This window comes from Trichechus manatus, unplaced genomic scaffold (assembly GCF_000243295.1).
Source record: "Trichechus manatus latirostris isolate Lorelei unplaced genomic scaffold, TriManLat1.0 scaffold00171, whole genome shotgun sequence".
In the NCBI taxonomy this organism is placed as follows: Eukaryota; Metazoa; Chordata; class Mammalia; order Sirenia; family Trichechidae; genus Trichechus; species Trichechus manatus.
Window position 1 is genome coordinate 4,194,320 of NW_004444107.1, and position 13,184 is coordinate 4,207,503.

General features: G+C 40.2%; 1 protein-coding gene across 1 annotated transcript in view; it reads right to left on the reverse strand.

Moving 5' to 3' along the window:
* The window catches only part of PRSS12 (serine protease 12), a 92,740-nt gene that overhangs the window by 52,339 nt on the left and 27,217 nt on the right, over positions 1-13,184 (reverse strand). The window contains exon 5 of the mRNA XM_004386802.2: positions 1,737-1,915. Coding sequence (XP_004386859.1) covers positions 1,737-1,915 — 179 coding nt within the window. The remainder of the gene's footprint in view (positions 1-1,736; positions 1,916-13,184) is intronic.

Below are 13,184 nucleotides of genomic sequence, written 5' to 3' on the forward strand. Positions count from 1 at the left end.
AGCAGATACACAATACAGTCAACTCATCCCAAAAAAGAAGATTTGAAAGTATTTCCAACCAAAATAATCCCAATGAAACATATAAACAATCTTGGATAAAGGTCATACTTTTCATGAATCTCTGGGTTTTTTCTTTTTTTTAAAGCAAATGTAAGACTCTTAGCAACAACAGAACCGTCTATTACTATAATACTTTATAATCTGCAAAGCACTGTTAAACATATTACCCAATTTGGCCATCACAGCAATACCACAAGGCCAGCAAAACAGGCACTAAAATCCTCATTTGAAAGAGCAGGAAATGGAGACTCAAGAAGATGAAATGCTCTGGCATAAATCACATGACCTATAGGATCGCTATGAGTTGGAATCGACCTGACAGCAGCAAGTTAAGAGAGAACTGGGGAGTAGGAAGCCAGGTCTTTTTTCCTAGCCCAAAGCTCTTTCCACTATAACAAACAGCTTATATATTGCTATTAACAGTAAATACAAAGTTTGTATTTCTATTGTGTGTAAATGTGTTACTCTGCTAATAAAAACAACAGCATGTGTTAACTAAGTAAATAGAAGGGCATAAACTCAGCACTTGATAGGCTCTACCAAGTCTTTCTTTCGATTTTGCTTCCAAAGAAAGATTTAAACATTTTTTTTCTTCAGTTCTTTTTGCTACAGAATAGATTTGTGATGACCCAACCTCTCTTGTATGTCCATTCCCTTTTTTTCTCACAAAATGTGTAATCACTTACACACATACCCATTTGCCCTCACACATAACCTTCTTATAACACATAACATTTTGACAAGTACACTGCTGTTTGGGATAGTCAGAAAATTGGGCACAGCAATGTTAATTTAGTCTTTTTAATAGTGTGCTTTAATCAACGATCCCATGTAAGGTTTTACCAGCTATATTCTGAGAGTCAAGACAAGTTAACAGATGAACGGATTAAATATATAATTATAACACCTAATATCTGAAATTTACATTTGTTGTGGATTGAACTGTGCCCCCCCAAAATACATTGTAAATCCTAAACTCCTATACCTGTGGATGTAATCACATTTGGGAATAATATCTTTGTTATGTTAATGAGTCTATATCACTGTAGGGTGTGTTTCAAGTTAATCATCTTTGAGATATAAAAAGAGTAGATAAGGCAGATGGAAGAAAGCACAAATGGAGGGGAAGACACACACCACATGAAGATCGCCAAAGAACAGAGGAAAAGAGCTGAAAAGAGACAAGAACACTTCCCCAGAGCCTACAGAGAAAGCCTTCTCCTGAATTTAGACTTCTAGCTTCCTAACTGAGAAAATAAATTTCAGTTCGTTAAAGCCACCCACTTGTAGTATTTCTGTTATAGCAGCACTAAGAAACTAAGACACCATTCCACATTGATTCTGATTATTGGGTACTACATATTGCAACAAAGTCATATTTTCCAATCTAGCTTTATAGGGTTTGTTGTGGTGTTAGGTGCCATCTAGTCAGTTCTGCCTCACAGGGCAACCCTACATACAACAGAATGAAACACTGATTAAAAAAGTTCAGAAATACATATGAATAAGGATATAGCATTTTAATATACAATTCTTGGTAATTTTTTTTTAGTTTGATTTGGGGAATTTATTTATAAGCTCATTTGGTAACAGGATCTAAATTGAACTGGGGAGGTGTGACAAGCCCAAATGTGTTGGGAGCAAGGTTTGATAAATTAATGGGGTGAACTCCTTACCTGTCAAAGGGGTACAGGACACTCCAGCATCTTCTTTATGGCCACAGTTATGTTCTCCCCAGGAACTCTTTGGACATTGCTCAATAGAAAGCTCGTTCCCAGTGCAGCGTACTTCATCCAACATTACTGGGCCAGATCCTTCCCCAAAATATGCCTGGTTCCATGCTTTGGCAATACCACTGAACATAAAAACGTAAGAATTCTGGATTAGACATAAAAGATTGGTCTGACTTGTTTCCTTTGCCCTTGGTAAAGACATAGTTATGATTAAACCACATGAGGACATTGGTGGTTCAGTGGTAGAATTTTTGTCTTCCATGTGGAGCCCTGGTGGCGAAGTGGTGAAGACCTTGGCTGCTAACCAAAAGGTCAGCAGTTGAAATTCACCAGCTGCTCCTTGAAAACCCTATGGGGCAGTTCTAGTCTGTTCTACAGTGTTGCTATGAGTCAGAATCGACTTGACAGCAACAGGTATGTGAAAAACCTGGGTTTGATTCCCGGCCAATGCACCTCATGCGCAGCCACTGCCTGTCAGTCAGTGGAGGCTTGCATGTTGCTATGGTGCTGAACAGGTTTCAGCAGAGGTATCAGAGTAAGACAAACTAGGGAGAAAAGCCTGGAAATCTGAATTTCATTCCATTGTATATTGGGTACCTATCCATCCAGGGCCAACTCAATAGCATCCAACAACAACATGATTACCCCAAACTTCCCTTTTTCAATTCACTCCAATGGTCAAGTATGAGTCTCCATATTTCCTTTACTGCTTGTTACATTTTCAGCCATTATACATTTTCAGTTATTACCCAATGTTTATTCTCCTTTTCTTCAGTAGTAATGGAACCTTAGAGTTTTAGGAGGGCAATGACTATCCAGAATAAAGACCACATTTCCCAGTATCCCCTCCTTTTAGGAAGTGTTCTTTCCTTCCTCCTTCCTGCTGACTGCAAGGCAGAGGTGATGGCTGGAGCTCGAGAAGGTATCTTGGGCCATAAGATGACATGCTAAGAATGGTAAAACCTTAAGCAAGAAAGAGCTTGGTACCCTGATGATTGGGGAAGTGCCACATCAGCCATCAGCCCCAGGCTGGCTACTTCTGGTCTCTTCTTGAGAGAGAAATAAACTTATCTTGTTTAAGCTACTGTTATTTGTAGTCCTCTCTCACTCACAGGCAAGCCTATTTCTAACTAAAACATCTCTTTACTGGGGTCTTTTATTTGTACTAGATTTACTTCCCCCACAATTCAAAGCAGTACCATATTCTAGAGCTCCAGATTTTAGTGAAGATCATGATTACCTATCAAAATGATTAATGCTTCAGAAATTGTGTTTTTAGCCCCCTTTGGCCTTTTAATTTTTAGACTAGAGCTTTTATATTTGTCATTTGTTTTTCAGTGATGTTGCATCTATACTCCATTGGTCATTTCAGCCACCCCTTTCTCAGAACACTATAACTATCTTGCAGTTTTACAACCAAAATATATTGAAGAAAAAAAAAAGTTTGCTAAATGGCTATAATACCTTAGTAATGGAGGAGTCTTGGATAGTCAACTTTTGTGGTTAAAGAGGCGCTTGTTTGACTAATTTTACTAGAGATTATAGAAATTTCTATTAAGAGAAGACAAGTCTGAAAAAAGAAACCCAAAATATCTGAATTTTGCTTTTAAATTAAAAATGGCAATTTAAACACCGTTAAAGCAAGTATTAGGGAATGTTCCATTATTCCCTGACTCACTTTCCATTTAAAATTCAGAGAGAGAGTGTGCCAAGGGGAAGGAGAAAGAAATGTGTATAGGAGAAGGTGTGAAGGAAGATGAGAGGGAAGTAGACTGTTTACGCACGGATTTGGGGGGAGTTAAAATTTTAAAACCTCAAATCTTAACACTTGAATCACCATCTGGTGTTTGTGGTACAGTGAACTCTGAGCAGTCTTCCTTGACAATATTAAAGATTAATATCTAGAACTAATCGGACATGTGCAAAAGAAATAAAACTAAGAAATTCTAACACAAATGATACTGCCACATGACTTAATTTTGTGAGAGAATTTGTTTTGCCAAGGGAAATGTAATGACAGAACAGAAAGCTAGTTTCTACTTCTCCAGACAGAAGTAATAAAAGCTCAATTAAGGGAATTTTTAAAATGAAGTTTTCAATTGTTTCAAAGTGTGTCTATATGCCTAAAAAAGAGTGCAACAAACACATATAAATATTAATATATTATGGACCATGCCAGAAGGCTTATTTTTTCCAAGCTGAATCCTTGAAGAGGCAAGGTAGGTGTAGAAACAGGTTCTTGGATTTAAATCTGGGCTCTGTATCTTTCACAAACTGGGCTATCTTGGGGACGTTACTCTTGTAAGAAACTGTTGATGCAAAGTAGGAGCACAATAAATATTAGTCCCCTTCCCCTTTTCTGGCACTGTTAATGAGTTTCCCCCCTGACAGTTGATGAATAACACATTTTTCACTGCTAGAAAATTTATCTCAAAACCACTTGTTTAAATAAACGTCATAGTTTTCAGTTTTCCTCATTCCCAAAAGGTAGAGTCGGGTGAGTGGTTGCTGTTAGTTGGCTGTGGAGTCAGCGCCTACTCATGGGGACCCTATGTGTGCAGAGAAGAGCTGCACTCCTAGGGTTTTCACAGCAGTGACCTTTCTAATGTGCATCTGGGTGGGTTTGAAATGCCAACCTTTTGTCAAATGCTTAACCATTTGTGCCACCCAGGGACTCCTGGAAGAGTAGTTAGGAAGGGAGTAATCACTTAAAATCTTGACAGTTTCTGCTTTCAATGTTGTAAATTTGTTTTATTTACCTAAAGTAATTTTAAAAAGAATGTTTATGGAAGTAATTTGTAGCCTATAAAGACACTCGGCAAATCTGTGTTAAGGACTATACAATGACGGTCCCAAAGAGCATTAAGCTGTGACTTGCACCATTCAGTTCCTGAGTCTTGTGGCCAGGCTATAAATGGATAATAGAGGCAAATATTTTCAAGTGTTTGTAAGCATATGGAGTATTTTAACAAAAAAAAAAAAAAATAGTGGCCAAACCATAACTTATTTTTGCAAACAAAGCATATACGTTTCTAGAAAAATATTTTTTAAACCCAATTGATCTTGCGGTAGTAGTCTACAAGGCTGTGAAGAAATTCAAATGTTTTAAAGGTTACATGTAGTGGAATAGATATCCCCTCTGAAAAGAAAACTTTCATACAGCATTTACACTAAATTGAACAACGAAGCAGTTTAACATCCACAGAAAATAAAACTCTGAAGTCGTGTATTAGTTGTGAGTAATTTCCAGGATTTGGGGGGCTTGAAATGTATTGTTTTAAACACATTAAAGTTTATATTAAAATTGGGTCAAGAGAAGGGAATCACTTAGAGTTGTGCATCTAAGACCTGGGATCCTTTTTAAAGGGAGGATCCAGGGTAGGAAAGAAGAAACTCTAGACGGTGGCTCTAGAGCAGAGGTCATCAAACTATGACCCGTGGGCAAATCTGGCCCACAACCTCTTTTTAAATGGCCTGTGAGCCATCTAAAATGCTTTTTACATTTTAAATAGTGGTGAAAACATCTAAAGAAGATGAAAACTTGAAATGAAAATCATGTGAAAATCCTATTAAACTGTCCAGAAATAAACCTTTATTGGAGTAAAAAAACAAACCCATTGCTATCGAGTCAATTCTGACTCATAGCGACCCTACAGGACAGAACAGAACTACCCCATAGAGTTTCCAAGGAGCGCCTGCCTAGTGGATTCGAACTGTCAACCTTTTGGTTAGCAGCCAGGATCATAACCACTGTGTCACCACACTTATTCCTTACTTATTATCTGTAGCTGCTTTCACGCTACAATGGCAGAATAAAAAAAAATATTTCTGCCTGGCCCTCCCCCACCCAGAAGTCTGCAAACCCTTTTCTAGAGGAAAGATGTTAATGAAAGCAAATATAGACTGGTTTAGAGAACACTGAGAGTTGGCAAACAGTAGGAGGAGAGCAGGAGGATACAGGATCACTGAGGTGGGTCATGGGGCAGCCAGTTAGAAAAGCTTAAGAGAAAGGCAGGGAAGCAGCCTCCTTGGATCTTTGCCCTAGGATAAATGCCAGGAGAGAGAAAGATCTATTAAGGAAAATTTCAATGGGCTAAAATTCATTGAGCCAGGATTAGATGCTATAAGGAAACCAAGAACCATTATAAGAGAATATAAAATTTAATCATAAGAGAAACAAAAGTAAATCCCCGATGGTTTAAAGAACCATATTAAGAAAGAGAGAGAGAGAGAAACAATAAGAAGTGGCTAAGATTAAATAATAAGAACATGTTGTTGTTGTTGTTAGTTGCCATCTGTTCGGCTCCTACTCATGCCAACCTGTGTACAACAGAACAAAACGTTGTCTGGTACTGCACCATCTTCAAGATCCTTAGTATGCTTCACTCCATTGTTGCAGCCACCGTGTATTTCGACTGCCTTCTATTCGGAGACTCAGCTTCTAGCACTATATCAGACAAATATTCCGTTGTGACCCATAGGGTTTTCATTGGCTACTTTTCAAAAGTAGATCAACAGGCCTTTCTTTCTAGTCTGTAATAGTCTGGAAGCTCCACTGAAATCTGTGTACCATGGGTGACCCTGCTGTTGTTTGAAATACTGGTGGTATATTTTCCAGCATCATAGCAACATGCAAGCCACCACAGTTCAACAAACTGACAGATGCAGAATAGGAACCGTACTCGTGCCCGTTGCTGTGGAATCGACTCTGATTGCCAGGGCAGTGCAGTGGTTAAGCGCTCGGCTGCTAACCGAAAGCTCAGCAGTTCAAACCCACCAGCTGCTCCATGGGAGAAAGAAGTGGCAGTCTGCTTTGTAAAGATTACAGCCTTGGAGCAGTTTACTCTGTTCTGTAGGGTCGCTATGAGTTGCAATCAACTCAATGGCAACAAGTTAGAATAGGAACACTGTTTTTATAATCTTGAGGATAAGGGAGGATTTCCTAAGCAAGATAGGAAACCCAAAAGTCAAAAAACAGTGGTTAGGATCAGGCTATCACAGAATAACTAATATCCATGGCCACTGGACATATGATAAACCTCACTAAATTAAAACAACAAGAATGCATTTTTACCTATCAAATTTTCAGAGATTTAAAATACTAATATCATTTTCATACAATATTTAGGCAAAAATGTTACAAAACGAAGGCTTTTTATTCCCAAGGTGGGGAAAAAACCCTACAACCATCTATTGTCTGCGAGTGACCCCATATAGACTGGGGCCAGGGTAACTGAAATGTTACCCTGTGTGACACAGTGTGACACAGATTCTAGGAAAGAGTAAAAGGCCTGGTTAATTGCCTCTCAACTGTGTCCCTTCCTTGAGGGAGAACACAGGATGGGAGTGGAAAAGCCCCCAATAGTGACACCCAGCAAAGTTATTTGTATTAAAATGCACTCTTAAAACATCACTGGACATTTTATCTTCTTCCTTATATGTTTCTATATTTTCATTGTTTCATGAATATTATTTTAATGATATTTAAATATTAATATCACTAAATCAAATATCAATAATGATATTAAATGCAAAAATGTTTAATTAAAATAAACTAAACAGAAAGAAAGTAAAAAATAATGAGAACAAAAAACATTGTTTCACATGTGCTCCTTGTGTTAATTATCTAGTGCTACTATAACAGAAATACCCAAAGTGGATAGCTTTAACAAAGAGAAATTTATTCTCTCACAGTCCAGGAGGCTAGAAATCCAAATTCAAGGTGCCAGCTCCAGGGGAAGGCTTTCTGTGTCAATTCTAGGGGAAGGTCTTTGTCATCAATCTTTCCCAGTCAAGGAGCTTCTCAGTGCAGGGACCCCAGGTGCAAGGGATGTGCTATTTTCCTGGCTCTTGTTTCTTGGTGGTATGAGGTCCCCTGTCTCTCTGCTGTCTTCTCTTTTATACCTCAAAAGAAACTGACTTAAGAGAAAACCTAATCTTGTAGATTGAGTCCTGCTTCATTAACAAAACTGTCTCTAATCCTGCTTCATTAACATCATAGAGGTAGGACTTACAACACATAGGAAAATCACATGAGATGACAAAATGGTGGAAATCACATAATGCCAGGAATCGTGGCCTAGCCAAGTTCATACACGTTTTGGGGGGACACAAAATTCAATCTATAACTCTTCTAAAACCTTCTATTGCACTGTCAATTTATCCTTTGAATTTTTAATTGCTGTTTTTATGATTTCTAGTTGTTTATTTTGGCATTTTGTTCTTGTATTATTTTCCTGAATTCCTCCATTGCTTTGTCTGTGTTTTCCTTGATTTTGTCTGTATTTTCCACTATTTTGTCTATTTTTTCCTTATTTTTGTCTGCATTTTCCTTCTTCTCTTGCAGAACGCTGAATATTAGAATTTTGAATTCCCTATCAGGTAGTTCCAATGCCTTTTCTTCTACCAGAAGTTCACCGGGTGTTTTATTTAGGCAGCTTTTTGGCACCATCCTGTCTTGTTTTTTTATATGTGTTGATATTGTCTGCTGTCTCCTGGACATTCAGGAATTTTTTTCTTCATTTGTTGATTGTAGATTTGTTTGTTTCATCCTGCTTTTTTATTTCATTTGGTTGTATCTAGGCAGGCAGGCTGAGTGTATTTTGTTGCTTGCTCACCTGTGGGCATGATACTTCTCACCACCTTGTCCAGGTGGACAGGGCCAGTCACTCAGCTACGGTGCAGCAGGGTGGGTCCAGCGGGGGTGGAAGGGAGGGGATGAGTAGTTCGTGGCACGAACTGGAGCTGACGGGGTGAGGTCACCGGGCAGTGCAGGGCAGGATCCAGGGGACTGCGTCAGTGCTGCTCTGGGGAATGGAACTCGGTGCACGGTGTAGATAGGCAGGAAAAAGGGGACAGGATGTGACGTATGGAGTTTAGTGGGTAAGTAAAAGGAGAGAAAGAAGAGAGAGAAACAAAAACAAAAACAAGCAAAAAGAAAAAAAATTAAGGAAAAAAGGTAAATAAAATGGTGGCACTGTAGGATTTGGCGAGTGGGTGCGGGGCAGATCCATCGAGGCCATGTGCCAGTGGCTCTCAAGCCAAGAGGTTCAGCTCAGCCTGTCGAGAAGGGGCATGGGCAGCGCACAGGGCTAGGTGGGCAGGAGAAAGGAAAGGTAAAAGGGGAAACAGAAGAGACCAATAAACAAAAATAATAATAAAATAAAAATAGAAACAACAACAAAATAAATAAATTTGATGATGGGGGAGCCGGTCATTGGGGGTGGGGTGGAATTTGGATGGCAGCAAGTTGATGTCTCCCTCGCTGGGTGGCACAGCACGGCCCATCAGGAAGAGGTGGAGGCAGCATACGGCCTAGGTGGGAGGGAGAAGGAAAAGGGGAAAGATAAAGAAAAATAAAAAATATGGCACTGAGGGAGCCAGCGTGTGGGAGTAGTACAGATCCGGGGAAGCCATGTGCCAGAGGCTCTCCAGCCAGGCGGTACAGCACAGCCTGCCAAGAAGGGGGGGTGGGGTGGCACATGGGGCTAGGTGGGTGGGAGAAAGATAAGGAAGGAAGGGAGAGAGAGAGAAGAAACAACAACAACAAAGAAAAAACAAAACACAAATAAAATGGCGCTGAGGGAGACAGTTGGTGATGGCAGCACAGACCCGAGAAGCCACGTGCAGTGACCCTCCAGCCGAGCAGTACAGCATGGCTCCTTGAGAAGGTGTGGGGGTGGGGCACAGGGCTTGGGGGGCAAGAGAAAGGAAAGAAAGGAAAGGAGAGAGAGTGATTAAACAGAAAAGAAAAGAACAAAGCAAACAAACCCAAAAATCACAGCCCGTCAAGAAGAGAAAGGGATGGCACACAGGGCTAGCTGTGTGAGAGAAAGGAAAGGAAGGAAAGGAGAGAGAGAGAAGCAACAAAAAAAGCCAAAAAAAAAGAAAAACAATAACAAAAAACAAACAAACAAAATGGCACTGAAATGGCTGGCCAGTAGGGGCTGGGTGGGCCTGGGTGGCAGTGAACTGGTGTCTCTCTGGATGAGTGACCATGACCCATTGGAAAGCAGAAGGGTGTGGGGCAGGAAAGCGTGTATCCCTGGTTACCAAGTGCTCTGTCTCGTGCTAGGAGCTCTGTGAAGTTGCCTTCCTGTACCTCCTGTCTGCAGTCCTTGGTGGCTGAATTCCAAGATGACGAATCCAGGCAACAGTGAGCTGGTGTATCTCCGGCCGAGCGACTGTGGCCCATTGGAAAGTGGCAGAGGCAGCATAAAGGGAAAAAGGGTGGAGGGTGGGAAAGCATGTATCCCTGGTTACCAGGTGCTCTGTCTCCTGTCGGGAGCTCCGTGAAGCTGCCTTCTCATACTGTCTGCGTTCTTTGGTGGCTGTAGTCCAAGATGGCAAATCCATGCCATATTAGCTGGCAAGCGACCTACACTCCCTAGCTCTACTTATTCTCTGCTCTCTGTCAGTCTGTTATTCCATTCGGTGCTTGATCTAGTTCTTTATTCCTTCATTTGATGCTTAGTGTTCCAGGATTGATGCGTGTATCTGTTTTACTTAGTTTTCTGGGTCTCTGCTGCAGAGGGACAGCATGGTGCTTCTGTCTATAGTGCCATGTTGGCTCCACCTCCCTACTGTATACTTTCTCTGTGTGCTAACTGCTTCATAGACATTTGTTGTTGTTAGATGCCATTGATTTGGCACGCTACTCATGGCAACCCTGTGCACAACAGAATAAAATGCTGCCCAGTCCGGTGCCATCCTAGTCCATTTCAGTCTGGAAACTCCACTGAAACCTGTTCAGCATCATAGCAAAACAATCATCACTGACAGAGAAGTGGTGGCTATACATGAGGTGCATTGGTCAGGAACCATATCTGGTCTCCCACACAGAAGGTGAGAATTCTACCACTGAACTAACAATGTCCCCTTATAGACACTTGTTGTGTGCCATGAAGTCAATTCCAACTCATAGCAACCCTATATGACAGAGTAGATCTGCCCCATTGGGGTTTCCTAGGCTGTAATCTTTACAGGAGCAGATAGCCAGGTCTTTTCTCCCGCAGAGCGGCTAGTGAGTTTCATCCGGCCAGCACTTAACTACTGTGTCAGCAGGGCTCCTTTTATAGACACTAAATCAAAAAAAAAAACCAAACCCATTGCTGTGAAGTTGATTCTGACTTATAGCAACCCTACAGGACAGAGTGGAACTGCTCCATAGGGCTTCCAAGGAGCAGCTGGTGGATTCGAACTGCTGACCTTTTCATTAGCAGTGGAGCTCTTAACCACTGTGCCACCAAGGCTCCTTACAGACACTAAACCCTATAAATTAGGAAGTATGTTATGGATGAGGAAACTGTGATTAAGAGAAGTTCTGTAATTTTTCTCAAGTCCAGAAGTATGATTCAAATCCATGTCGTTATGAGGCCATGCTCATAATTCTTATGCTATGCTGACTCCAACCACAACACCTAGAAACTTTAGGAAAATTGATCTTAAAGTTGATACCCAGTTAGAACACCTAAAAATCTGTCTCAAAGATTTAATGATTAATTACATTTTTCTCAAAAGGAACTAATTGGTCTACTGCTGAAGAAAATGATTATACTAGTAATATTACCAGTAATAGAATTTGCCATGCTTGCTGCTGTCCCTGCTGTCCCATATATGAACTGTGAATTTGTAGTAAGATCCTAGGATCAGTTACAGGGGGAAAATGTCTGTCCAGTGGAAGGATCAAGCTGACATCGTCTTAACCCAGTGCTCAATATTAGCTTTGCCAGTGGTGGAAAAACCAGAGGTACTCTCCGTGACTCCTAAAGATGAGAATGCATCACCTGTAATGATTGCTAGCCAAAATGTTTACATTGATCTAATCAAGCATTTGGCCCTTATCTTCAATTTCAGGAATTACAAGAACCAGAGGAAAAACCTAAATGACACTAGGAGGAGGAAATGAGACAAATCCAGAAGGTGAGACATTTTCCAGAACAACTGGCCTGGTCTCTTCAACAAATCAGTCTAGTGAAAAAAAGAGGCTGTCTAGATGAAAAGACTTAGAGATGTAACATCCAGATGTACTGCATGGTCCTGCACTAAATTCTGCTTCAGACAATCCAGCTGCAAAGTACATTGTAGAGGCAACTATGGAAATTTGAATATGATGAGTACTAAGCAAAGTTAAGACCAATTATATTAGTTATGATCATGATAATTTAGTAAGAAGGGCAATGTTCTTATTTTAAAAATATATATACTCAAGTATTTAGAGGTAAAATGTTACAACGTCTGAATTTTATTTTACATCAACACAAACATAAATACAGTTTTGAAAAACAAGGGGGTCAGTTGCAAAAAAAATTGAGTATAAAAGGTTCAAGGTTCATAAATTATGCTCTGATGCCAAGGATTATGCTTAATTGGACAAAATGATACATGGATAAAAAAGCTGTAATCTCAAGAGGTCTCTTCACTGCCCTCCGAAGTGCAAAACAGAATATTTTTCAAATTTAAAGTAAAATATTAACTTAAAAAAAATCCCTTAATACAATTTTAGACACATTTTCAGGCTTGTTATATCAAATATTCAGAATCACTAAAGAGAGGAACTAGAACACCTGAAATCATAATAGTCCAGAATAATTACAACTGAGGCAACAGGGAATAATGATATTCATACTGCTATCTTTATTGCACATGCTTCATTTCCATACCCTACCTGGGAATTGTGGAGGGTCACTATGAGTCGGAATTGACTCAACAGCAACGGGTTTTGGTTTTGGGTGGCAGAGTGGTTAAGCATTCGGCTGCTAACCGAAAGGTCGGCAGTTCAAATCCACCAGCTGCCCCTTGGAAACCCTACAGGGCAGTTCTACTCTGTCCTACAGGGTCACTATGAGTCGGAATTAATCACTTGTACATGAATAACCAAAAAAACACCAAATCTATTGCCGTCGAGTCAATTCTGACTCATAGCGACCCTACAGGACAGAGTAGAACTGCCCCACAGGGTTTACAAGGAGCACCTCGTGAATTCGAACTACAGACCTTTTGGTTAGCAGCAGTAGCTCTTAATCACTACACCACCAGGGTTTTGTACATGAATAAACATCCCTTATTCTAAGCACATAACTAACAAATAAGGAAGCAAAGTTCAAAAGTTGAGACACTATCTGGGAGGAGAGGAGTGAAAATTCAGTTATAGCCTAACTCTGTTAGTGTTCATTACATGACTTCAGTTAAGTCACTGTGGTTGACAATGCTGGTCATTAGCTGGGAGTAACATAAAGGCTACCAATGAAAAGTAGTAAAAGGCTTAGAGTTTTATCTAAGCTCAGACACGAGCAGGTTAGACCTGCAGAGTACACATAAATTCTCTCCATGGAGTCCATAGCCTAGTACAAAGATCAAAATGTGGCTTTTTCTATTTGTTCAAGGAAATGC